Source organism: Taeniopygia guttata, chromosome 15 (assembly GCF_048771995.1).
Source record: "Taeniopygia guttata chromosome 15, bTaeGut7.mat, whole genome shotgun sequence".
Classification (NCBI taxonomy): Eukaryota; Metazoa; Chordata; class Aves; order Passeriformes; family Estrildidae; genus Taeniopygia; species Taeniopygia guttata.
The window spans coordinates 12,994,306-13,020,981 of NC_133040.1; the positions used below are offsets into that span (position 1 = coordinate 12,994,306).

Sequence of the window (26,676 nt, forward strand, 5' to 3'; positions counted from 1 at the left end):
GAGTGTGGCCTTTGCTGTCCCTAACAGCTCCCAGTTTATTCCCAGTTTTTTTTAGTTTTTTTTCCTTTTCTTTTAAAAATAGATGAAGGTGAGTCCAAATTCCCCTGCAATCACTTTAAAAACTCCATCAATCCTGCCTGCCCCAGCGCTGCCACCTTGCAGTGCCCAGCTCCCAGTGCTCCAAGGCTCACACTGGGACTGGGACTGAGCCAAGGCTGCCTTGGGCTGGGTTATTGCACCTCGAGGCAGGACACGAGCTGCACCTTGTCCTGCAGGACAATGGGGAATCTGGCTGTACAGTGGGGAGGGTGTGTGCAGCACCTCTGCTCTGGAAGATTAGAGAAACTACATCAGATTATTCCTCAGGGAATAAAATAATTTTAATTTTTAAAAATTATATATATATAAATAATAAAAATTATATATATAAAAATAAAATTATATATATAATTAATATAAATAATATATATAATAAAAATTATATATATAAATAATAAAAAAAAAAATTTGAGCCATTAAGGACTGGGCGAAAGAAACTTACTTGAAATAAAACCTTGCTGCTTCATCTTTTGGGAGGGAGAAAACAGAGACCCCCTAACAGAAATGCACACTGACCTCCTCCAGGGCTGGGCCTAACTGGGGCTGCTCCAGGACCTGCAATCCCAGTGCCAGAGGAAGCAGATGAACACCCTGAGCCACCAAATGATCCCCATTGTGTATCAGATGCAACTGCACGAGCGAAGTGTTTTGCTGCAGATCATGCTCCATTATTCTGGAATACAATAGTTCCCTTGGCATTAGTGCCAAATGAAAGGCGAGTTCATTCTGTCTGAGAGCCCAAACAAACACACACTGACAATGGGGATAAATCAGATTGCTGCAGCACTTTCAAGGAGCGTAAAAATAATATTTTAATCAAATAACTCAGCTGCAGCTGCCATGAACCGCTGGGAAGGTTAAGGCTGTGGCTCAGTGTTCTACTGAGAAAACACAGAATTATTCCAAACACGCCGTTCCAGTGCCTCGGCTCGGATTAAAAGCAGAGGATGCAAAGCAGAGTTTGCAGCCCTAACAGCAAACTGAAGCCACCAAAAAACCCCGAGGGTAAGGAACAGTCATCCAGCAAGCCAATGCAATGCTAGAGAAAAGTAACTGCTGCCACAGCGGCGTGGTTCAGTCCGAAATAAAGATCTGGGGAGGGGCGTTAATTTAATTTACTCCAAAATGAGGACTACAGCCACATTTAGGGCTCAGGTCTGTGAGCTCTGAGTCCAGCTCCCAGCGGCAGCAGGGACTGCCTGCCTGCTGTGCCCAGAGCCTGTCTGAGACCAAAACCAGCACCTGTGGGCACCAGCTGCACCCCAGCAAGTGCAGAGCTCCTGGGGCTGCTGACAGACCAGTGCTGACAGACACACCTAAAACCATGAGCTATACACCTAAATCCAGAGCCACCCACCTAAATCCAGAGCCACGCACCTAAATCCACTGGCCACACACCTAAAACCATGAGCTATACACCTAAATCCATGAGCCACACACCTAAATCCATGAGCCAAGCATCTAAATCCAGAGCCATGCACCTAAATCCATGGGCCACGCACCTAAATCCATGAGCCACGCACCTAAATCCAGAGCCATGCACCTAAATCCACGAACAACACACCTAAATCCATGAGCCACACACCTAAATCCAGAGCCACACACCTAAATCCATGGGCCACACACCTAAATCCATGGGCCACACACCTAAATGCCACCCAGGGCCTTGACTTTAGCACCCATCCCAGGTCAGGGATGGGTTAAAATAATTGTCACACAGGGAAAAGCTCTGTGGAATATTACTCTGTGTTGACATTGAAGCTGCATTTCAACAGGAGCAGATTTTGTCACACAAAAATCTGCTTTTCAGTAAATGTTTCATTGACTTCTACATAAGGACCATGAATGACTCCAAACCCGGTTTGTGCTGCAGCCAGTGAAATGTTCTTTTTTTTCCTCTTCCACACCAAATATTTAAATGTCAATCTCTTAACAGAACAAACTGTCTTTGGAGGCTGGGAGCACAGGTTGTGTTCCTTATTAGCCCTTTCCTAAGTAATCTAAATTGCAGTCAACTAACATGTGGATTATAAATTCCCTTACACAAAAATCTATAAAATATTAGTTTTAACTGTCCACCTCTATTATTTCCACCACGAAAAGTTAATTTGAACAGCTGCAAATGAAGCCTTTTGTGTCCAGCATTACTTAAAGCTATTTAAAGGGAAGAAAATCAAAAGCTACACATGGCAATGGCAAGCTTTTGTTAATGCTACCACCACAGAAAATAATAAATAATCAAATATTTACTATTCCCACCACCACAGTTAGTTCTGTCTCATACTCACAGTGGCTGTCCCAGCAGGCTGGCAGTGCTGCACGGGGCAGCTCCTTCTGCTCTGGGCCAAGGTTTCTGGGCTGGTTCCTCCAGAGCAGCTCTGCACAGGGCTGGTTCCACGTCCTGCACAGGGCTGGTTCCATGTCCTGCACAGGGCTGGTTCCATGTCCTGCACAGGGCTGGTTCCACATCCTGCACAGGGCTGGTTCCACATCCTGCACAGGGCTGGTTCCATGTCCTGCACAGGGCTGGTTCCATGTCCTGCACAGGGCTGGTTCCTCCAGAGCAGCTCTACACAGGGCAGGTTCCCCATCCTGCACAGGGCTGGTTCCATGTCCTGCACGGGGCTGGTTCCACGTCCTGCACAGGGCTGGTTCCATGTCCTGCACAGGGCTGGTTCCACGTCCTGCACAGGGCTGGTTCCATGTCCTGCACAGGGCTGGTTCCATGTCCTGCACAGGGCTGGTTCCATGTCCTGCACAGGGCTGGTTCCATGTCCTGCTCAGGGCTGGTTCCGTGTCCTGCACGGGGCTGGTTCCGTGTCCTGCACAGAGCAGCACAATCCCAGCTGGACGTGCCTGGCTGTGGAGCTCAGCTCCTCCAGCTCCTGCCTGCTCCCACCCCAAGCCAGGGCTGCCCTTCCCCAGGTGCTCGGGTTTTGGCTGATGAAGACAAGGTGCAGACAGGCAGGTGAATCCTGGGCTGCACACAGGGCTGCCTCTGTGCCTGCAATGACATTAATTAATTAATTACGTGTTCCTGCAGAGCAGGAGCCTCACCTGGAGACACAAATCCCTCCTGACTGTGCCAGGCACAGCGAGGGGACACAGCCGGAGCCCTTCAGGCACTGCACAGCCCTGGAGGGACACGGACAGCCTGGAGGAGAGGAGAGGGAGAGGGAGACGGAGAGGGAGAGGGAGAGGGAGAGGGAGAGGAGAGCTTGAGAAGCTGCTCCAAATGCAGCCAGGGGGTTCCAATGCAGCCAGGGGGTTCCAATGCAGCCCTGCCACCTCAAACACGGCGTGCAGTGCTGTGGGGAGGCAGGACAGCACTCCCCAAACCCCACCTCACCTGGGAGGAACTGCACTGGGCTGATTTCCTGAGCTGAACTGCATAAAACTCTATTTATCCCTCAACATCCCTCCTGCTCACTGGGGATCTGGGCTGCTGAGCCAAAGCCACACCTGGAGCAAGCTCCTGCCACCCCTGCAGCTCTGCCAGGCTCTGCAGTGCCAGGCAAACACATTGCAGAGCACTGGAGAGTCTGTGCTCCATCAGCCCCTCCTCAGAGCAGTGTTTGGAACCTTACAGGGAATAAAACCAATTCACGGGGCTGATCTGCTGCATTGTGGAAACGCTGCTGGGTGAGGGACAGGGCTCATTTCTCAGTGTAGGAAATAAGTGTTTGGGTATCCTGTCTTCTGCACACCCACCCTGGCTGCAGAGCTGGAGGCTTTTCTCTTTGCTCCAGACTTAATTGCCTGGAGTATTTACTGCCTGTATCTATGACCCAAAAATGATGTGTTTCAAGCTCTTTCTTTTTTCCTTTCTTTTTTTTTTTTTTTTTTTAAGGGGAAGAGAGAGAATCCTCAGATCATAAGTGAAATAATTCACAGTTATCCCCTTCTATAGCAAACAAACCCATTTCCCCACCTCCCCACAGCCCACATTGCTGCTGCTGCATTATCTGTACGAGGCAGGCATTGGCAAGGCGACAGGGGGAAAATGACAGGACATTGTAAGGGAATTTAATGAAGTGCCTCCAAATACTGTATCCAAATAAATGAAGTGAATAATGCAGGAGCTCGTTGCAGGTGCCTTCCAGGACAGACAGCATTGTGTGAGCAGCACATCTGAGGAGATGGGATGGCTGGGGAGCACAAAGGTGCCACTGGCACAGGGCAGAGCAGGGACAATGGCACCTCAATGGCTTTAATTCATGGCAGCGACTCACTGAGGCCAGACACTTGGAAAGAACAGAGCAGCTGGTCACAGGGAGCAGGAGAATGATCAGCCTCCAGATCTGGTCTCACTGAGCCACTGCTTCTGCCCAGGGAAAAGGAATGATCACAGCCCTGCATCCCTGCTGGGATCCTGGGGCTGCCCAGGGAAAAGGGAGTGATCACAGCCCTGCATCCCTGCTGACATCCTGGGGCTGCCCAGGGCAGGGACACGGGCTGGCACTGCCACTCACCCCTTGGAAATGCCTGCCCTGAGAAATGTCCCCTCGGAACGTCCCTGTGACACAGGGACACCCAGCAGGGCACAGGGACCCAGGCACTGCCAGGCTCTGAGGGGGCTGTGACTCCTGGCCCTGCCAGCAGCTGGGACCTCACTGTCCCCTGGCTCTGTGAAAACAGCTCTGTGTGCCTCTCTGTGCAGGGACAGCACTGACACAGGTGTAAAACAGCTCTGTGTGCCTCTCTGTGCAGGGAGAGCACTCACACAGGTGTAAAACAGCTCTGTGTGCCTCTCTGTGCACAGAGAACACTCACAGAGGTGTAAAACAGCTCTGTGTGCCTCTCTGTGCACAGAGAACACTCACAGAGGTGTAAAACAGCTCTGTGTGCCTCTCTGTGCAGGCTGCCCCAGCTGTGCCAGCCAGGCACAGTGACAGCACAAATCCAGGTGAGGAACCAGCAGTAAAAACCTTCAGAGCTCTTACCTTGCCTGTAAACACCCCGTGTTCCTCTGCTCTAATTTTGTCTGATTCTCAGGGAGAAAAGAAATGCTTGGCACTCACCCACCCCCAGCTCCAAGGCATCCTCCCCTCCTTGGAGACACATCCTGCACCCATCCTGCTCTCCATCCAGCCTCCCCCAGCCCAGCTGCAACTCCCTGACAGCTTGGCTTCAAATTCCCTCTCTGCCCAGCTCATGCTAAGAACCTTAATATTCCTGCGGATTCAGAAAGGGGATTTCCAACAAGCATTAGGAAAATTAAACTTCTCAAGAGCTGCCTCAATCTGACAAGCCATCTCTGGCTCTTTAAAGCACGGTAAGTGAAAATATTAAAATGGGGGCTGGGGAAGCTGTAGTAAGCAAAGGATGAATTAGAGGCAGAAACGAGGCCAGGCAGTGCTGGATATTCCTAAGGCACCCATAGATGTGTTTACAGCCACAGAGACACACGAGTGTGACTTGTTTAGGGCCTCCTGCTGCCTTGGAACAGAAAATCACCATCTCCCACCCCTGCCTCCACCCAAAGCCACAGCAGCTGATAACACTACTGAGTGTGAGAGGCACCAGCAGCTGATAACCCCAATGAGTGTGAGAGGCACCAGCAGCTGATAACCCCAATGAGTGTGAGAGGCACCAGCAGCTGATAACACTACTGAGTGTGAGAGGCACCAGCAGCTGATAACACTACTGAGTCTGAGGCATCTCCCCTGGGGATTTGGGCTCTGCATCCCACCCAGAGCCCCCTTGGGCAGCAGGCTGGCAGCTCCTGGTTAATGCAGCATCTCTGGGGATGCAGGCAGGGCACAGGCCAGGCCCTCCCCAGGCTGGCTGGGGACACTGGGCTCAGCAGAGCTCCTGCTGGAGGTGGCACCAGTGCCCCCAGCTCAGGCTGCTGCCAGGGCTGGGCTGGTGCACCTCCCGAATCCCAGGGATCTGTGTGTGTCCCACTGTTCCCTTCCCAACAGGGCGGGCTACAAAATGCCCCCGAGTCCCAGCTTGGCCATCCCTGTCCCCTTTTGCTCCCTCCTCTCTTTCCCTGTGTGCATCCCCTCCGGAGCTGCCAGCCCACCCCGAGGGGAGAGGCTGTGTATAGCCCAGGTCAGGGCAGGGGAGGCTGACAAGCCCAACCAGGCTTCCGAGATGTACAGGTGTGACTCTGAAGGAGGAGATGATGTTATTTAGGAGCATCAGAGTGGCAAAATTTAGCTGTTTGCAGATTCCTCAGTAGTGTGGCCTGAGTCTTGCTCTAAAACCTGGAAATTTCCCCTGGTTTGAGGCCTGATTTGAGTGATGATGCTCAGCTTGTCTGTCTGTCTGTCCTCCCACTTTGCAGCAATCTTGCCCAGCAGGCTCACAAATCACATTACACTGGGGTTAAAGAGCACCCCTGCAATTAAAGCCCCTCCTCACGGGTGCTGTAGGAGTGGGGGACACCAGCTCTGCACAAGATGAGGCGACAAAGTAATTGGAAGAGATGATTAAAATCCTGTGGTTCTTCAGGGGCTGGGGTGATTGTGCAAGGACTGTGCAGTGCAAAGAAAAAAAATCCTTCTGAGCTTGCACTTGCAGCCTGCCAAAAACGCCTCTCCAGCTGCACAAATCGCTCCTGCAAAAGACAATTACTGAGCACTGGATGAAAGTCAAGGCTGTGGAGGGCTTGGTACAGAGCAAGACCTGATCAATATCCAGGATTTTCCACTATTGCAGAATACTTTGCAGGCTGATAGCACTTATTTAAGGGAGAAGCACAAGAGGGACTGATTTGACCTTGGTGTCCTGGCGGGCAGCACAGGAGGGATGCCAAATGCTAAGAGCAAAGCTATTGATCAGGCTGGAGAGAGGCACTGATGCAAGCAAGCTGTAAAGGAGTCACTCATGGCCAAGAGGAGCACAGTGATTTAGGGGTTTGGCCTGATGATAACAGGATGGAAAATGTGTGTCCACAGCCATCAGACAAAGGATGTGCTGAAGAAACAGGGAGGCACCAGAGACAGCTGTACAGCTGGGTGAGCTCTTCATGAACACAGATGATGCTGGGCTGGCCCCAGGCAGAGTGTGCTGGCCCAGGCAGTGCTCAGGGAGAGTGCAGGGACAGCTCCCTTCCTTCTGTCCTTGCTTCTGCTCAGCTCTGCCCATCTGCACTTACTGAGCCAGGGAAACGCTGCCAATGGGGCTCAGCCATCCCTGCAGCTGGCATTGCCAGGGCTGAGTGGTGAATGAAGCTCCTTGGATGGGTTTCTACGTCATTAGTGCATTAACCGACTGTAGGAAGCTCCAATTTAATTACCAGGAACACAGGCCTGAACACAGTAAGCACAGCTCTGTTCCACTTCAGAGCTGCAGCCTTCTGGTGCTGGGGACATTGGTCTGGGCTCTGCCAGGTGCCACAGAGAGCTGGTGGCACCCAGGCAGGGCAGCCAGCACCGACAGGGCTGGGGGAACTCGGACAGAGAGCTTCACCAGGCAGGATGGAGCAGAGCTGGGGGAATTCAGGCACAGAGAGCTTCACCAGGCAGGATGGAGCAGAGCTGGGGGAATTCAGGCACAGAGAGCTCCACCAGGCAGAGCTGCAGCAGGGTCTGTGGCTGCAGAAGGGGGCAGGAGCCCCCATGTGCACCCAGAGCAGTCCAGCAGGGAGCCAGGAGCTCGGGGCTGTGCAAACCAGAATGGCTGGGGCACTGGTGTCCCTGCAGTGTCCCTGCAGTGTCCCTGCAGTGTCCCTGCAGTGTCCCTGCAGGCTCCCCAGGCTGCTCAGGGGAGATGTGGCACAACTCGTGGTGTGCAATCCAGCACCACCTTTGCTGTGGTGGGGATTTCCTAATGAGCACTGGCAGTACACACAAGCACAGCAGCACTGCTGCTTCTCCAGCCATTAATATTACATTCGTGGGCTGCTTAATTTGCTGTTCCTCACGGGGCTGGAGCAGGGAGCCTGCATAATGAAGGGTTTGTTGACAGAGGTCTTCATGTCACATCAGCAAGAAGGCAGAAAAGGATCCTGTTTCAGGTACATTTGCTGGACTCGAGTCACCTTGGCCCTTCTGGTGCTGCTGAGCACGAGCAGGGCCCAGGTGCTCTGCTCTTGTCAGGCCATTAGTGCTGCCAGGTTGGAATTCCACCAGTTCAAGCTTCCAACCAGCACATCCCTGATTTCAGGGCAAGGAGCATTATTTCTGCATGAGGAAGGTGATGGGTGCTGGCAGCCAAACTCTGCTCAGAAAGGTGCCTAGGCAGATGGCCGGGTAAGGGCAGAGGCAGGGCACACCTGGGAGCTCTCACACAGAAATGAACGGGAAGCAAAGGCAAATCCTGTCTCCTCTGCGCTGTGCAGTGCTGCCCTCCCTTCCTAAGGGCCCTCCTGCCCTCGGGACGGCTGAAGCTGCAGCCAGACAGGGCAGCAGGGATGGCTGGTGCTGCGTGGGGAGCTGGGCTGGCACTGGCACCTGTCCTGCAGGACACCCCTGTCCCACCCTGACACAGCTGGGGAGACTGCCAGCTCCCTCTGAGCCCTGAGTTTTGGTGGCACTGCACTGCTGGCAGGAGATGCGTGGCTGCAGCCCTGCAGGGATGGGCTCTGGCACCACAATGAACATGTAGAAATATGTGACAGAGTTCCCAGGCTTTCAGGACTAAATCAATTCATCTCTGGGAGTTTTTTTAAATGCTTGAGGCATTTTCTAAACACACCATTTGGCGGTGATAGCTGCTTCCCCGAGCTAATTCCTGAGTGATGCTTGCTGGCCTTTGATCAATAGCAGCGAGCCCAGCCAGCTCTGCCCCAGTGCCACACGAGAGGCTCTCCCAGGCTGTGCTGCACCTCTCCTGCAGGAACAGTCAGCTCCCACTCAGGAACAGCCCCTGGGGCCAGAGAGACTGAGCTGGCAGCCTGAGGAACTGAGCACACAGGGCTGAACTAAAGCTGGAGGAACTGAGCACACAGGGCTGAACTAAAGCTGGAGGAACTGAGCACACAGGGCTGAACTAAAGCTGGAGGAACTGAGCACACAGGGCTGAACTAAAGCTGGAGGAACTGAGCACACAGGGCTGAACTAAAGCTGGAGGAACTGGGCACACAGAGCTGAACTAAAGCTGGAGGAACTGAGCACACAGGGCTGAACTAAAGCTGGAGGAGCTGGGCACACAGAGCTGAACTAAAGCTGGAGGAACTGAGCACACACAGGGCTGAACTAAAGCTGGAGGAACTGGGCACACAGAGCTGAACTAAGGCTGGAGGAACTGAGCACACACAGAGCTGAACTAAAGCTGGAGGAACTGAGCACACACAGGGCTGAACTAAAGCTGGAGGAACTGGGCACACAGAGCTGAACTAAGGCTGGAGGAACTGAGCACACACAGAGCTGAACTAAAGCTGGAGGAACTGAGCACACAGGGCTGAACTAAAGCTGGAGGAACTGGGCACACACAGGGCTGAACTAAAGCTGGAGGAGCTGGGCACACAGAGCTGAACTAAAGTGTCTCCAGGGTGCTCATTCCATTTACATCCCATTCATTACAGAAACGAGTTGGGAAAGTTTCTACAGCGACTCAGTGCAGGCTGCACATAGATTTATACCTATTCTGGTTTTTAAAGTCAGCGCCAGAGAAGTCTTGTTTCAAACCGATTATTTAGCTGCATTGCTCAGACTTTGGATTCACTGGGTCTAAACCACCATATATTAAAGACTGCTGAAGGGGAAGCTTTTAAAATAAAAGAAGAGAGTAAAGAACCAGCTTACCTGATTTATAGGACCATTGAGTTTCTACTCCTGATTGTATTCATGCATAAAGTCTCTAAAAAAGAACCAAACTGTATCAGATAAATTTTCTTATTTAGACATGCCTCAATCAGTCTACTCAGACATGAAAATAAGAGGCAACTGCAAAGAAGAAAACAATAAGGCAATTAATAACTCTCACAGGAGAGTGCTTGCTGTCAGCAGGGCTCTCTATCAGGTTCAAGAGATGGCAAGTGGGAGCCACAGCTGCAGAGCATTATGTGTGTGCAGCACACAAACACCAGCACTGCTTTAATGATGAGCAGCAGGACCCAGGCCCCAGGTTTGCCAGCTGGGATCTCAGCTGATTGTCTGGAACACGAAATTCCTCCCTGGGATGCTCCAAGGTGCAGAGGGGTTTGCTTAGCAATGTGGGCCCTGTGCAGCACCAAAAGGGATGTACACAACACCCCCGCCCAAAGACACACACATGTAAAAATCCCTGCAGGAAGTTGATTATTCTGCTATTAGCAGATTAATTAGGGTGTTGCTTGCATGCAGGATCCTGCACAGTGGGGTTTTGCCAGAGATTTGCAGTGACTCTGGGCACATCACCTCAGCCCGGGCTCCCCAGGTCAGCGAGGGGCACACCTTGCTCAGAGCACGGGGAGGCCCGTGGAAAATGAACACCCTGCACACTGCATTATTTATGGCAGTGCCCTATGGATAGTGGCCAGGGGCACCGCTGCATTCCCAGGCAGCTCTGAGCCAGCACACAGGCACAGGTCTGCACAGCAGCATGCTCAGGGCTGCAGCTGGGGGCAAGGCTGCGGGGAGGCTGCCAGGCTTTGCTGCAGCACCCAGGCTGCTTCCCTCACCTGAGAGCTCGGCCAGAGCTTGTCTGGACCCTGCACTGCACTGTCACTGCTGCACTGCACTGCTGCACTGCGCTGTCACTGCTGCAGCTGCTCCTGTGCTGTCACTGCTGCAGCTGCTCCTGTGCTGTCACTGCTGCAGCTGCTCCTGCACTGCTCTGTCACTGCTGCAGCTGCTCCTGCACCGTGCTGTCTGTGCTGCAGCTGCTCCTGCACTCCACTGTCACTGCTGCAGCTGCTCCTGCACTGCACTGTCACTGCTGCAGCTGCTCCTGCACTCTGCTGTCACCGCTGCAGCTGCTCCTGCGCTGTCACTGCTGCAGCTGCTCCTGCGCTGTCACTGCTGCAGCTGCTCCAGCACTGCACTGTCACCGCTGCACCCCGTCCTGCACTGGGTCATCCAAGCCTCGAGCAGAGGTGCTGCAAGAAAGCAAAGACCGTCTGATCTCCACAGTATTGGGCACATTTGCTCTGTTTGCTCACCTGCTCCCTTCAAAGTGCCCTAAAAGGTGCATGGCCAAACCTGGATCTTCCCAGAGGAGAGAGGCAGAAGCCAAACCCAGAAACTCACGTACTGGGCTTTCAGGCTAGGAACAAAGCAGGAGGATTTATTTGCAAATAGTTTCAGCTCTTGGAAGGGTGACTTGGTGCATGTAGCACAACATTGTTGGTGCTGCACGCTGTCCCCCAGCACTGCAGCGTTCAGTGCTGTGAGCAGATTGTGCCTCCTGGATCCATCAGAGGACTCTGCCTGTCCTGCTGCCAGGCTCTCTCAGGGTAAACGTTCTGACAGCCAAAGGAAAGAGGCGTTCCGAGGAGGAAAAAAAAGATGAAGCCACTAAAATGCAAATTTTATTCACAGTTGGCATGTTTATAAATATATATATTACATTCTTACAATCTACAGTACATTCTAAATATAGAGGGATTCAATCTAAGTGTTTGTGGGAGGGCGGGTGTGTATTAAACTGAGCAACATAGATTCAAGGATGGAAGACTTAACAAAAAAGGGGGCCAGGACTCACTCCAGAAAATAAAGGGGAACTTGAAATATTTTTATATATCAAATCCATTACCTGGATTTTAGTTAGTGCTTTGGCACTTTGCCACTGGCCTTTGGAGGCTGCTGCTGGACCTCACAAGACATGTCCTGGTGTGAGGCTGGAGGGCACGTCGGGTTGGAGGGCAATCACTGAGATCCTACTGTATGTACATCCTCAGCAGAAGGAAACAGAGGATAATCGTCACCCCTGGGAGAAACAAATGTTATCTGCTGAGCTGAGCTGTGCAGGGCTCAGTGCTGAACGTGCAGCTCTGCCCTGTGCCCTCCCAGTGCCCTGGCCATGTGCTGGGCTGGGCAGGGGCACGGGAGCTGAGCACCCCCAGCTGTCCCCGGGCAGGGCAGGGAGCAGGAGGAGCTGCTGGGAGGGACAGCTCAGCACGAGGGCTCCGGGCCAGGGACAGTGGCCAGTCCGGGGAGGGACAGCGGGGCACCTGCAGGGCTCTGCTCCGCAGGGCAGCCCTGGAGGAGGGAGGGAGGGAAGGGGAAAGGGAAGGGAAAAGGGAAAAGGGAAATGGGAAAAGGGAAAAGGGAAAAGGGAAAAGGGAAAAGGGAAAAGGGAAAAGGGAAAAGGGAAAAGGAGAAGGGAAGGGAAAAGGGAAAGGGAAAAGGGAAAAGGGAAAAGGAGAAGGGAAGGGAAAAGGGGAAAGGGAAAAGTGGAAAGGGATCACAGCTTCCAAGGCTGACTGATCTGGGAAGTGCCCTCAGGATACCGGATGGGGAGCTCCAGGGAAAGGGCTGGGAATACAAATCCAAAACAGGACAGTTAAACAAAGTGGGCTTTTAAAAATAGCTCATTCTCTCAAACTTTCCAAAAGACCTTCCTTAGTATGAGTGATAGTCTGAGTATAGATCATATCTTCTCCTATTTTACAAATTAAGAAATACCGAAAATTGGCTGGCAACGTTTATTACCTTGGCATCTACTTAAAAAGAGAGTTTCAGTTTGAACTGTGTCTGTGTATCCATTGTCAGTGCTTGGGAGGCAAACACGCTGGTTTGTAAACAGCCCAGTTACGCCTTTATCCCCTCCAGACTCTTTGGAAACTCCTGACTCCTCAGCTCTGGGAGCTGCTTCGTTCACACTGTTGGGTTATGTCAGCTTTAAATTAATGTTCCTGGATGGATATTCTCTGCACGTGGCCTGAACGACATGCTCTTCTCATGGATCTATTTATTCTGAGACCAATCTTTTGCTTTTAACCAAAGCTTGCAATATTGAACAGTAGAGCTGTGTGAGCTTTGTAATATCCAAACTGCACTGGAGTTTGTTATATTTATTGATTTTCTGGGAAAGCACAGAGAATGAGACCATATTATTTTTCTAAGTTTTTTTTCATGTTATCGTGTATCAAAAAACCACACACATCTCTCACTTCCATCTCTGAGCATAGAGAGGGCTTGAATTTTAAGAGCTGTCCAGGATCTCTGCTCTCCCAGCTGCTTTTGGGTGGCTTCTTGGGGCTCCATTGAGTTATTATCCACCAGCTGATTCTTGTTAGAATACAACATGTCGCCCCACTACCCAAAATTAAAGGCAGAAGGTGAGTGAAAAACAAACAAACGAACAAACCAAACCAAAAAAGTCTTTTGTGTCCCATTACGCATTTTCATGTAACCTCTCCATGTAGTTTTTAAGCTCTTTGCACTCCCCCAGGTCCATGTCCTGGCAGACCCATTTAATGTCATCCTCATTACTCATCAGGATGGAGTTGACAGCTGGACACCCATCGTCGGAGGAGATGGTGGTGAAGGTGGTGAATTTAACCCGTTTCCTCTTAGAGGTAGGAGAAGTGGTCGGTTCACTTTTCTGTTCTTTCCCTTCGCTGAACTCAGGAGACCTGAAAGACTGTCCATTGATATTTTTGGTGGCAGTTGTGCTGAGGAGGTATTTGCTCTCCTCATAGTCCACCCCTCTGTCAATGGCTGTGATCCGTTCATCTTGCTGTGAGGAGAAGTTGATGTGATTCTCCAGGAGCTCTGTCCTGTTGCTCAGCCCAACCCAGTCATGAGAGTGGCTCATGCCCTCCTGCTCTTCAAAGGGAGCTTGTTTGTTCCTGTACTTCAGAGCGAACGCCACGCAGTTGATGAGGAAGACAAGGATGGCGAGGCAGAAGACGCCCAGCAGGGCGTACATGCCGATCTCCAGGTCGCTGAGGCCGCGGGGGGACTGCGCCGGGTCGCTGTCCTCCGCCTCCGCGCTGTCCCTGGGCAGCTCCACCTGCGCGGGGAAGCTCGTCAGGTCCAGGGGCAGGTTCTGGCTGGCATCGTCCAGGAGGCTCTCCCTGTCCTCCTTCCTGCTCAGCACGGACCTGTGGGTGGTGGTGGCCCTGCCCTGCTCGTGGCCCACGGAGGAGCTGGAGTACTGCCCGTCCCCTCTGTCCTGCCAGCCGCTCCTGTGGCGCCGGTCGCTGGGCTGGTTTTCCAGGGGCACACCCGCACCCCTGCGCTTGCTGTCGCTGGCGCTGGGGTTGGCATCGCCCTGCCCGAACTTGACTTTAATGCTGCCGCTCCCAACAGCCAGGACGCTCTTCCTTTTGGACTTCTGGCACGATTCACTGATCACCATCTCCACCTTCACCAGGGCGCCCTGGCCCTCGGTCTCGGCAGCAATCACGGGCCACTTGAATTTGGGGTCATGCTGGATGGACACCACCTTCTCATCCAGAGAGGTGGCTGACAGGGAGAAGTCTTTGGAGTCATAAATATCCAGGGGCATGACAGATCCATCACTGAACTGGATCCAGCAGCTGATGGCTGCTTCCTGTAACACAGAAAACAAACACAGACCCACTCAGAGAGATCCTCGAGGGAAACGTGCTCTGTTCTGGTCTGTTCCCTCCTCCTCACGAGAGCCACGCACCATTAGTGATCAGGAAAGAAATAAATAGGGAGAGCAGTGAAATTAATATCTTGCCAAGAGGTGAAGAGAAATACCAGTCTGAAACACTCGTTGCTAATAAGATTGGTTTCCACAAAGGTGCTTAAAGGAGCCGTATCCCCTGGGCTCTGCAGAATCTCCTTCAGCACCATAATAAATTGCATGTCAGGAAGCATTACCAGTGACTGAGATCATTTACCGTTGTGTATTTACATTAAAAACCCCAACATTATTTCTAAACTGCTAAAATTACAAAGTCTCCTCTTATTACACAAAGCACATGTTAAAAGATAGCTAATACAGCAAACAGTCCACACATGAGTCCACACCTTCACTCCTTGATTTCTGTCTCTCAAATGAAATTAGCAGATTGCATAAGCAGAGGAAAGCAATCAGTTGCTTCTTTAGAAAACGGCCAGGGTAATTTTTACGCTTGTTAGCAATTAAAAGCAAGACAATAATAAAGTTTAATCTCGTGTCACAGCAATGCAGATTGTGTACTTCAGTGTGCATGGAGGCTTTCACTGAATGCAAATGAATCCGACCTGGGTACCAAGAACATGCCTAATGCTGCAGCTTTCCTGGAATCCTTGACTTTTGGCTTCTAATTTGAAGCATTTTGAAGTATTTTTAAATTTCATTTTAATTTTCATGTGCCCAACCATTTCTGAAAACCAGTTCCTCTAAGGACTCTCAAATGGCTATTGAAAATTGTTGTGCCAGATGAAAAAAAAACCCTTTGTATTCATACATTGATCATTTACAGATAAAATTCAGGTTGCTCTCCTGGAATCTCATTCTTGCTTCTGATGGTCTGAGTTGTCCAGGTTGGGATATTTGCACTGGAGAATCCCCACCAGACAGACCTGGCTCCATCAGTGGATTCTCTACTGTCTGAAATGAGTTTTCTATGGTCAGAGTTGGGATCACCTTGCTGTGAGAGTCTGCCAGACAGACAGACACCCAGCCAACAAATTAACTTCTGAAAACCGTGGATATAAAAGTCCCGTTTCTTTAAATCAGCAGTTTTTCATACAGACTGTATTTACATTCTAACTCCATGTATGTACAGAGAATAAACACATCTGATCATCCTTTAAATTGCTGATAGCACAAAGTCATTCACCTGTTCAGAGCATGGAGAATAAGCTTCCAGTCTCTTGGGAGTGTATGGTGCATAATCTACTGGCCTGATTCCGAAATCCTCAGAGCCACAAAGCTCCCCCTGCTTCAATGGGAGATTTGCTTCTGTCTCTATTTCAGGCCAGAGCCCTAAGACTTTGCTGACACTGTCATAAATCCCAGCTTTGTGTTTATTAATCTTTGGCTGTTTCTTGAAGGCTGCATAGAATTTATGTCATCAACTCTCATCCTCCCACTGTGCTGCTTAAACCTGCATAATCATTTAATAATTTTGCATTGCTTTGCTTACAGGACTGTGCTCTGGAAATCATGTCCTGAGCCATGGAGGGACTCAGCTGCCTTTCAGAGCAGACTGGGGCACACCAGAGATCTCCTCTCTGCTTTTGTGGGATCCCTGACTGCAGCCTGCATGCAGAGAGGGACCTGTCCTGTTGTAAATCAGGTGAGCCTGGTGGGGAGAAATGCTGATGTCTGACTCCAGTTCAGAGGGGTGAATGATTTCTGTATTATAACTATGCTATAATACATTCATATACTATTTAAAGGAGATACTAAAACTACAAACCTGCTTTTCTAACTCCCATATCTGACTCACTCCCAACTCGTGCCCCTCTCTGAGTCCAGCCCCAGGTGGATTGGGGCCACCAGGCTCAAACAATCCTCACCAGAACCCAACCAAGCAACACCCCAGGGAAACAATTCTCCAAACACATTCCACATGGGAAAAACAAGGAGCAGAAATAGAAATTGTTTTCTCTTTCATTTATCTCTGTGCTCCTCTATGAAGAATCTTGAAAGAGAAAAGAATGTACCTGCCCCACTGTCCAGCTCCTTTCTGGGCACTGAAATGCCCGGGCTGGGCACGCAGTGGGGCTGACTGGCACCGAGCCCTGCTCCTGGCTGGTCTGTGTTCAGCCCCCGTGCCATGGATGAGCTCACTGGCCTCCCTCCACCTGCCTGGCATTGATTCCTCACCTCCTGGAACACTACAGGAGAGCCTGATTTTATCAGCCTATAGAGACAGCAGCTCTGCATTATTTCTCATCCTGCATCCCAAGGATAAGCCCCCATGATGAATTAAAGCACCTCAGCAGCTGGCCAAACTTCAAATGTGCATGCCATTTACCTTTAAAGCTCAGAACATGCTTAAGTGTTAAGAGCCCAGTGTGTCCTTGATGAAAAGTCACAGACAGATGGATTTGATTTGGAAAAAAAGTTTAAATTCAAATGTGTATGGAAGCGCAAGGACAAATGCCAAGCAGGGACTGATGAGGACATGGAAAGTCCAAAAGCCCTTGGTAACTCTTGGTTCCCTAATAAAGGAACTAAGAGTAATAAGGGGGAAAAAATGGTTTATGAAATCATGAATCAGGAAATGAGTCAGTGCTGCTGATTCATGTTCTAGTAATGAATCAGAACGAAAGGGATGCTCCCTGATTCTCAAAGTGCTCACAGGAAGTGACTAAAGGAAGAAGAGTTTGGCACAACACGAGGCACTTTCTCATGTAGAGGTGGAATTAAAGGGATGATTTGATACCTGTGAAGTGGTGGGAAGTTGAACATGGCAGGATATCCTGGCATCCAGTGGCTGCTGGATGGGACAAAGGCACCTGTGTGTGTGTGTCTGTGTGTGTGTGTGTGTGTGTGTGTGTGTGTGTGTGTGTGTGTGTCTGTGTGTGTGTGTGTCTGTCTGTGTATGTGTGTGTGTAGGGGCACTGCTGGTGCTCAATTCTGACACATCACTGCCTGTTTTTTAGGGATCAGCCATGGCAGGAGGAGTGCTTGGTGCCAGGGGCTGTTAAAATACAGTGCCCTTTTTGTGAGAACTTTGTTTTTTTCTCTTGAGAACCCTTGATGACCCTCAGGAAAGTCCCATAAACAGAATGTTTCATTAGCACACTAATAGTAAAAATCTGCTCAATTCCAGTAGCTGGAAATGTCAGGGGCAGTGCTCAGAGCAGCTCCCTCCACACAGCCCAGCAGGGCAGCACAGCTGCTTTGGGGTCTGGGGCTCCATACCTGCTTTGGGGACTGGAGCAGCTCCTGTGCCACTGCAGTAGCAAAGATGGCCCTGTTGCTCGCCGGGCTGAGCTGCAGAGAGAGGGACAGTCCTGTCACCAGCTGCACTCCCAGGTCAGTTATTGTCACCTTCTCGTCCAGGACTGTCACTGTCTTCTCAGCCAAGATGGCATCTGAAAGGGGGGACAGGATCTGGAAAGAAAAAGTGAAGTTACCAACAGCCATTGTGTACAGCAGCACATAAAATGAATTCATGGAGCACAGCTAAGGGGTGCTTATGGTAATGGGGTTTCTCACAGCAGACACTACTAAAATATGATTTAAAAGGGCTGCTCACATTTTGTAACTCTTCTGCAATAACAGGGGCCTTACAACAAACACCTTTTACCTGTGCAGCTGTAACCAGCTGTGCCACTCCCCTCTGAATGTGCCAACACCTGCTTCAGATGTGGTGGCTGTCTGTGGATATCATAACCACATCTGCCTCACACGTAGTGACTAGTTGTAAATGTAATCTTCATGTGAAATTTTAGTATTTGATTAATCCTCATATTTTGAGGTGGCATAAATATAATACAGTCTGTAGATTTATATAAAATCCACTGAATAAATGGTATTTATTTCTATCCCGTGGAAAGGAAGGGTAATGTATTGCTACAATAACCTCTCATGGTACTGAATGCAAAATTGACAGAGAGAATTTGTTTTGGTTAAGAAAATACACACAGAGGTCAGTGCAGTGATACACGACATCCACCATGCTCATTAGCAAGCGAGTTGAATTTAATGATCCATACAGGGTACAAAGCATTTCTGAAGCAGCTTATAAGAGGTATTCTTTAAATACAACTTGCTCTCAGCTTTTTACCCTTGGATTTTTCTTTCCACAGTTTTATGTGCATTGGTTGGAGCACTGTAAGTCCCAGAGCTTTACAAAGGCATTCAGAAAATCTCTGCACATTTTGCAGAAAATCAAAAATCTCTAATCCCATTTCTCCAGCCTTGACAACTTTGTTATTGACAGGTGTGCTGGTTGTTTTCTGCTTTGACAGTTTGAGATGATAAGTATGTTTGGAGAGAGATTTTTTCCCTGTTATAGTGTTTGTTAACACATATTCTACTTCAATATCACTGAAATAATCTCTCTCCCCATCTCCTTCTCCTCTTCTTTTAATTAATATTTAGATAATTATTCCAATCTCACGTCCTTAACCAGCACTGGGTAATTTTCACTTTACCCTTTGCTCTGTCCATGCAGGATGGGAGAGGGCTGAGCTGCTCCAGCAGCTGCATGCCTTGTGATAACCCAAATCCTGGCTCCAGGTTCAACAGCAGCCGTAGACAAAAACAATCAGAAAAAGCCTCCCAATATACAGGTTGGATTAAATGAAATTAAACTGCGATCTACTACACTTTGGGGCACCAGATAAGGAGAGAAAACCATCTCTGCCACTCTCCTGGTTCTTGCCCCGTTCAGGAGGGGATGGCTGCGGGTTTTGTGGCCAGTGCTGCTCACCCACAGCCAGGGAGGGGGACAGGAGGGAACAGAACAGGTCAGTGATCTCCTACCTGGATTGTGGTCATCCCCAGCTCCAGCCCCACCAGCACCTGCCCGTCCTGCAGCCGGGCGATCCGGGGCTCCTCCACCTGCATGGAGTCCCTGACCAGGTGGGTGATGTCCAGCTGCCAGTCCGAGCCCAGCAGGTGCCTGAGCTGGGCCCCGGGCAGCGGGGGCTCGGCCACGAACTGCGTCAGCACCCTGACCAGGGCGTGCTGGTACTGCAGCGTGCAGCCCCTGCCCCTGCGCTCCTCCTCCTCCTCCTCCTCGCTGTCCCGGGCCGGCCTGCGGACAGCAACAGCGACAGCTCAGCTGGGCTGCAGAGCTGCAACTCCAGCTGCAACTCCAGCTGCAACTCCAGCTGCTACAGGGAGCGGCTACAGAGAGCTGCAACGGAGAGCTGCAACGGGGATCTGTAACAGAGCTACAACAGAGAGCTGCAACTCCAGCTGCAACTCCAGCTGCAACTCCAGCTGCAACTCCAGCTGCAACAGAGAGCTGCAATAGAGAGCAGCAACAGGGAGCTGCAATAGAGAGCTGCTGCTGACCCCACTCTGCAGCCTGCTGGTGGGACCCAGCTGCTTCCTTCAGGTTCTCCCACTTTTATCCCATTTCCCGTGTTTGTAACTCCAAACCAGCACTTGAGCCCATCAGCTGGCCTCCCAGCTGTGCCACCACATTGTCCTCCCCAAGCATCTTCCATTGTTTTCCATGTCAAGTCCTTGCTTTCAGGACCTTCACATTTCTTTTCTTTCTGGATCTTCCCAGAAACATCTTTGTGTTGCCATGGAAATCTCCTCTGCACCTACACACACATCCCTCTCTGTACAGTACAATTTGAAATCGCACCTCCACCAACATGTCTTTGCTCTGATGCTACCAGAGACCTGTAATAAATGTCTTCATTTGCAGGTGGGAATACCAAGTAGCCACTTTATCAACCTGTTCCTGTTGTTCTCAATAACACTGACAGCAGACGCAGACAGTTCTGACTGCTTCATCCATCCTCTGTCCTGTGGGCACTGACAGTGTGAAAGCTCTGTCCTGACTCAGGGGCACTGAGCAGTGCCACTGCACCCACAGGGCTGTGAAACAGCTGTGTGCTAACTGTGACCACTGGCAGTGGATCTGTGAGCTGCCAGGACCTGTGGACAGGCTGCAGACCGAGCAGCCCTGCCAGAGCTGGCTTTGCTGATGTCTCCTTGCTGCCCCGTGCCTGATCCTGCCCACCTTGGCCACTTGGCTCTTCCCATCCCAGTCATTAGTGCTACAAAAGGGAATTGATTTCCAGTGCAGGTTCATGCAACCTGCAGCTTCCATTAGGCTCAGAAGTCCAGTGCAGGAGCCTATTGAATAAATGCCTGGTGACCTTCACATTCACAGCAGAATTGCATTAAGGCCCAACGAGCATGTTCGGATCCACTGGCCCTGACAGGTCCCTGGCAAGTGCACAGCCCAGAATGAACATCCCCTAATGAAACCTACCTCTTATTAGAGATGATGGGGACTCTCCAGCCCTTGATCTGATTGAGTTCTGTGTCAGAGACCTCTATCTGCAGCGGGAGACGAGGAATCCACACTGTCATTTCTAAAGGGGCACTCAGGTGCTGGTAAGTAAAATTAACTACGACATTCACTTTGCCTTTCATTTCCTTCCCGTTGACAAAGACATAGTCACATCTGTCAGAAACCTGAAAACAAAAAGGAGAAGGAAAAAAAAATTAATGAGTCTCTGCACTAATTATAAAGTCCACTACATGCTGGGTAAGTGAGTGGGAGGAAGAGAAAGGATCTGGGTTTAAGCTAGCTCCAGGTTCAGAGGACAGCGAGGAATGCCAAGAAAGGTGCCTGGTGTGCCCTTAATAGCCTGTGTAACTCAGCACCATTTTCAGAGGCTGCTTTTTCCTGCTATAAACAGTTCCAGTGTAATCTAAGATAAGGGAACAGCTTTTTGGTCCTTAATTCCCACTCCAGCAGGAGGCTAGACCTCGGATCACGGCAGGGAGAGAAGGTTCCTCTCCTCTCCCAGAGCTCAGGCTGCCCATCCTCACCTGGGAGGAGCAGGTGAGTGCTGCAGGCAGGACTGAGAGGGGACAGATCTCTCTAAGCAGCCCCAGATGGGGCAGAGCTCTCCTGGAGCCCTGTCACAGGTACCAGGGAATGAATGGGGTGCTCACAACCAAAATCCTGCCAGGAATGGCCCAGGGCTGTCCCTGGCACGGCCCCAGTGCTGCTGCCAGCCTGGCAGGGGCCTTGCAGAGCACTGGAGCAGGAGCCAGCCCTGCTGTCCCTTCATTTCTCACCTGCAGCTCTGGACATCAATATTGCAGGCAGTTAGTAAATCTTACTCAAGCAATTTAGCAGCTACTGCAAGGATCTAGGTGAGCTGACAGGACCTGTTCATTACAGTTAGTTAAAATATATGAGTAAATGTACACGTCAAATAATTTATTAACTACCACTTTACAGTGCTGATGATCTGAAGGAATGATCTATTAGAACCCTGAACTCTTTTCACAATCCATTACCAGCCAGACCTTCTATTCCATTCCATCAATGTATTTCATATTTCTCACTCTGGAATGTATAGTCTCATCCTTGTCTGAATTTAATGCCATTTTCTACTTTTCTGTTTAAATGCTGAATGAATTTAAATCGTATTTAAATACCACCAGCTTTTGTAGGATAACTGGCATTCCTAATATTATTATCTTTAAACAACAACAACCCCCTCACAGACAGATCCATGGCAAATGCATTTCCATCCTGGCCTGCCTGAGCCTAGGTGACACACCAAGAAAAGGTTATCGTGGCTCTTGCAGTGTCTCCCTTCCAAGCCGTGCCTGTTTTAAGGTCAAACTCCTGAGCTGCTGTTGGTTTCAGCTGGAAGCTGAGTTTGTTTACAGGCAGATTTATGGTTTTTGACTCTCACGTAAGCCTGTTTTACACCAGCTCCTGTCAGGATGCAGTCTCAATGTGCTGCACAGCAAGAAAATGCAGCTGCTGTCAGAAACCTCAGTCTGCTGCTCGCTGGCACTGTGCTGATCCCCGGTGTCTTCTTGCATTTTGAGTGCTGCTCTCACAGCAAAGTCTCCCATGGGATAACAGTAAAGCCCTCACAGGACACTGCTTTCCTGCTACAGTCATTCTGTTGGAACTCTTGAGAAGCCACAGCTAATAAGTCTTTGAAAATAAAATGCACCTTGAGCAGTTGAGGTCTGTGCCTCTCAAGGGTGGCCAGTTGGGAAGGTAAGCCTCTGGTATTTCCCCATAAAAATGGGTATTTCAGAATCACTCTGTGACTGTCCCCATCCGTGTTGCTGTAAATGATCCTTCCCCCTACGAGTGCTCTCTGTATATGAAATACTCCTCACACACAGCCCTGCCACCGTGGCAAGCTCATGGGATCCCTTCTGATTTAGCACTGCCCACATTTTCCTTGGTCTAGCAGCGTAAATGGGGATATTTAGTAACGTAAGTTATGATAATGAGCCCTGCCTAAATCACTGCTGTCAGAAGAAGAATGGGGGAGTCTCTGCTAACCATTAAAAATGAATGAGGAGGGAAATAAATAAGCAAAAGCAGCTCATTTGAGCTATAAAAGACTTGAGAACACAAGCTGTGTACCGAGGTACAAAGGGATGAGGCCATTATTAGCCCTGTAAGTCACTGATCAATGAATCGGGGGTGCCCTGGATCCCTGGCAGTGCCCAAGGCCAGGCTGGACAGGGCTGGAGCAGCCTGGGACAGTGGGAGGTGTCCCTGCCATGGCAGGGGTGGCACTGGACACCAGCACTGTCCGCTTCTTCGGGGTTCCTGGGTCAGGGTGACCCCCAGAGATCCCAGAGAGTCTTTGCTTCCCTCAGCCCGAGCAGCCACAGCAGGAGCCTGGAATGCTCCGATTGCCGTTTCAAGGCTCTTTATTTCTGCATTCTTTCTCTGACCTGCCCAGCTCTGCCTAGCAAGGAGGCCATGGCCATCTGCCCTGAGCAGCTCCCACCTTATAGACTCAAACCTACGTGTTATATGTTTGTAATTTATTATCAATTCCCATCACCCATGTTACACTGTGAATCCCTGCCTCGAACCAACAGAAAAGTGTCACCAGCACAGCAAGGCATGGAGGGCAAGGAGAAGGAGAAGAAGGTCAGGACATGCCCAAATCCCTCCATTTAGTACCCCCTTGAACCCTTTGTAAAAACCCCAAAATTCTACTTTTCCACCCTGTGTTAATTTAACTACCACACTACTCAAACCCTTGTGGTTTGTAATTCCTCACACAGAGTTGGCAGCTTTTTCCATGGGCTAAAATCAAAGCCAGAGGTGTTTGTGACTTGGTGCCAAGGTCTGTGAGCCCCTGCCAGGGTCTGGGGCAGCCAGGGGGATGTGCTGGGCTCCGACAGACACCGTTCTGCTGAGGTTTTCCTGCTGCAGCAGGGTACAAAACCACCCTGCACCCGCAGCTTCGGTGCCTTTTCCACCCAAACACCTCCCTTGGCTCCTGAGGGTCTTGTTTGCTGCCAGGCTCTCCTCAGTGACACGAGGCAAGCCCACCTAGCACTGCTAGAAATAGATATTAGCAGAGACCTGTGCACATGAAAAATGGTTTTTACTGCACTAATCCACCTGAAGCATCTTGTAGAGCATATTGATACCAATTTATTTCTGAGAAATATTTTGGTTTGCTCGGCAGCTTTGTGGCAAACATGAATATATTATCCTCAGCCAAATATACTTGAGTGAAACATGCAATGGGACATTTTGAAAGGACTCACAATTCTGGGCAAACATCCAATTGGAGCCGCAATGGTAATAGCTCCTTTGTGCTCTGACACAACTCCCTGTGCGTTGGTGTTACCGACTGAAAAATCCCCTCATTAGCAGCCTCTCCTCAGGAATCACCTTTTGCTTTTTAAAATCAAGATTTGGCAGACAAAACTTCAGTGGGTTTTTCCTTTCCATGCTTCTTTTGCCCGTTTCCACCAGTGAGAACAGTCAGTTTCTCCGTGCAGTGGATTTGCACAGATTTTACATTTTCTGGAGCTGTAGCGAGAGAAAAGCAGTTTCTGCCCAGCCCTTTGTGAGCATGTTTTTAAATCTGTGTACACTCTGTCCTGCCCTGTGATTTATTTCTTAAATAAAGAAATATTTCTTATTTCTTTATTACAAATAAATATTATTATTTCTTATATTCTTATTTATTTATTTATTTATTTATTTATTATTATTATTTATTTCTTAAATAAATTTCTTAACTTAAAAGGCAATCAGTCCAAGGGCTGCCTTTTAAGAGCTTTTCCCCTCTGACCCCTGAGCCCACCTGATGTGTCCCTGAGTGTCCCCTCTGCCGTGGCACTGTCCCCACAGCCCAGCTGCCTGCAGGATGAGTGCTGCATTTCAGCAGGGCTTGCAAGACACCTACATCTGCTTTCATTTTTGGGTCACGAAATTCAGTTTCATTTCAATTTCAAATGATTAAAATTATGTAAAAATACCACAACATCAAGGAAAAAGTTATTTTAAAATGAAAAAAATCAAAACATTTCATTTTGGAAATGTCAAAACAACTTGTTTCCTTGACACAACAAGAACCTGGTAGCATCCTTTTCTTTTTTTCTTCTGTCAGAGATGAAATTCTGAGGAAATTAGCATCATTTCATGAAGCAGCTTTACAGGACTACAAATTCTGACTGAATAAACCCTGCCAAACCCTGCCCCTTAATCAACAGGGGCCACAAATCAAAACAAAATCAGCACGCTGAAACTCTGCTCAATTAAAACGCAACCTCCTGGAATCAGTGGTACCTTTGGCACAGTGAATGTGCTGTTCCCATGTGCAGGAAGGGACAGAGAGGTGCAGAACCACTTTGCACAAGCCTGGCATTAATTCCCAGCTCCCTCACACCCTTCCCAGCTGGCTGGGTGTAATTGATTGGGATCAATACTCTGAAGGGCACGGAGGTGTTAAACTGCCACTGAACTCCAGGGGAGTTTGTGTTAAACCTCTCTGGGAACCTGGCCTTTCATCTCCCTTTGATGCACCTGGAGAACAAGGCTCCTCTCCCCTTGTAGGCAGGATTCTGCAGAGCCTGGTCTGTGAGGAACAGGAGCCCAGGTGCTGGAGGTGCACAGCAGCATCTTTCTTTCTGCTGCTCGAACTCCTGGGCAGCTTTTTGGGCCAGCCCTTCCCCTGCCGGGGCAGGGCAGCTCTGGGGCCTCAGCTCTGTGCAGGGCACACACTGAGAGCCCCAAGGGGCTCCTCCACTGCTGCTGCTCCCCCTGCCCTGCTGCCCCAGCCACCCCCCTGCCCTGCTGCTGGCTGGGCTGCAGCTCTGCCTTCCAGCTGGACAAGGAGGAAGCTGGACATTCATCCTGCCCGCTGCAGCTCGGGGTGCTCGGGGAGCACAGGAGGCAGAGAGCTCCGTGCCTGCTCCTGGAACCAGGGACAGGGATGGCAGCAGGGCCTGAGCCAGCCTGAACAGCTGACACGGCTCAAATGCCCCTGGCACAGCTCAAATGCACTGACACAGCTCAAATGCTGCTCTCCAGGGGCTGGCTGGGACAATGAGCCCACCAATCTACACCACCAGTGTAGACTGAAGCTCCTCTGCACATCCCCATGGACTGCAGCTCCTCCACGTACCCTGTGTTCATCCCCAGTGATATTTATTTTCTCTCTGTTAGAAAAAAAGAAGATCCTCCTTTAAAGGGTTTTCATAACTTTATGGAAAATTGCTTCAAACCAAATAAAAGATAAGAAGTCTTTTGCATCAACTGATGAAAAAAGAAATTACCACCCTTATTGTAGTTTTATGCATGACTGCTATTAAACTTTGGTCCAACAAACCAACAGCTGTTGGTTTTCTTTGTAAAGAAAAAGAAATAGAGAAGCTGGCTTAAAATACTTTTTCTTTAAGGCTGTAAGAGAAATGTAAATTCTTCCAGACCATTCTGGACTTCTAAATTAGTTAGAAAAAAGCACTGGGCTGATATATTCTCTGCCTCCTCGGATTCACTCATCTTTCATCTCCATCACTGCATTGCAGACTAGAAGCGTCGCTATTTTTTTGACAACATTCTCATTTTTCCAGCTTCCAAGCAATCTCTAGACAGGGACTGTCAGTTCTAATTATGCAGCTCGTGCTGCAGCAACAGGCGGTTACCCAGGGCCGGGGAAGAACATTTCCCTTTGCAGGGGGATGTGGAGCTGTGCCCGCTCAGTGCAGCTGCACATCTCCCTGCAGACACCACGGCAGGGCAGCACGACCAGCCTGGCACCTCTGTGCCACCCTGCAGACACCGTGGCAGGGCACAGCCAGCCTGGCACCTCTGTGCCACAGGCCACGCAGGGCACAGCCAGCCTGCAC

The 26,676-nt window shown here is 50.0% G+C and overlaps 1 protein-coding gene and 1 long non-coding RNA gene across 2 annotated transcripts in view; both read right to left on the reverse strand.

The window, feature by feature from the left end:
- Positions 1–1,617: 1,617 nt before the first annotated feature.
- Positions 1,618–10,753, reverse strand: LOC115497392 (uncharacterized). The gene is made up of 3 exons (XR_004369306.3): positions 10,652–10,753; positions 9,795–9,849; positions 1,618–3,103 (listed from the first exon to the last, which is right to left on the reverse strand). It is a non-coding gene; the product is annotated as an uncharacterized lncRNA (long non-coding RNA).
- Positions 10,754–11,482: 729 nt separating this feature from the next.
- TMEM132D (transmembrane protein 132D) overlaps positions 11,483–26,676 on the reverse strand; it is a 157,287-nt gene continuing 142,093 nt past the window's right edge. The window contains exons 6-9 of the mRNA XM_030285621.3: positions 20,795–21,000; positions 19,321–19,594; positions 17,752–17,943; positions 11,483–14,472 (exon numbers count right to left, since the gene is read on the reverse strand). Of these exons, the coding sequence (XP_030141481.2) occupies positions 13,309–14,472; positions 17,752–17,943; positions 19,321–19,594; positions 20,795–21,000 (1,836 nt within the window). The 3' untranslated portion in view covers positions 11,483–13,308. The remainder of the gene's footprint in view (positions 14,473–17,751; positions 17,944–19,320; positions 19,595–20,794; positions 21,001–26,676) is intronic.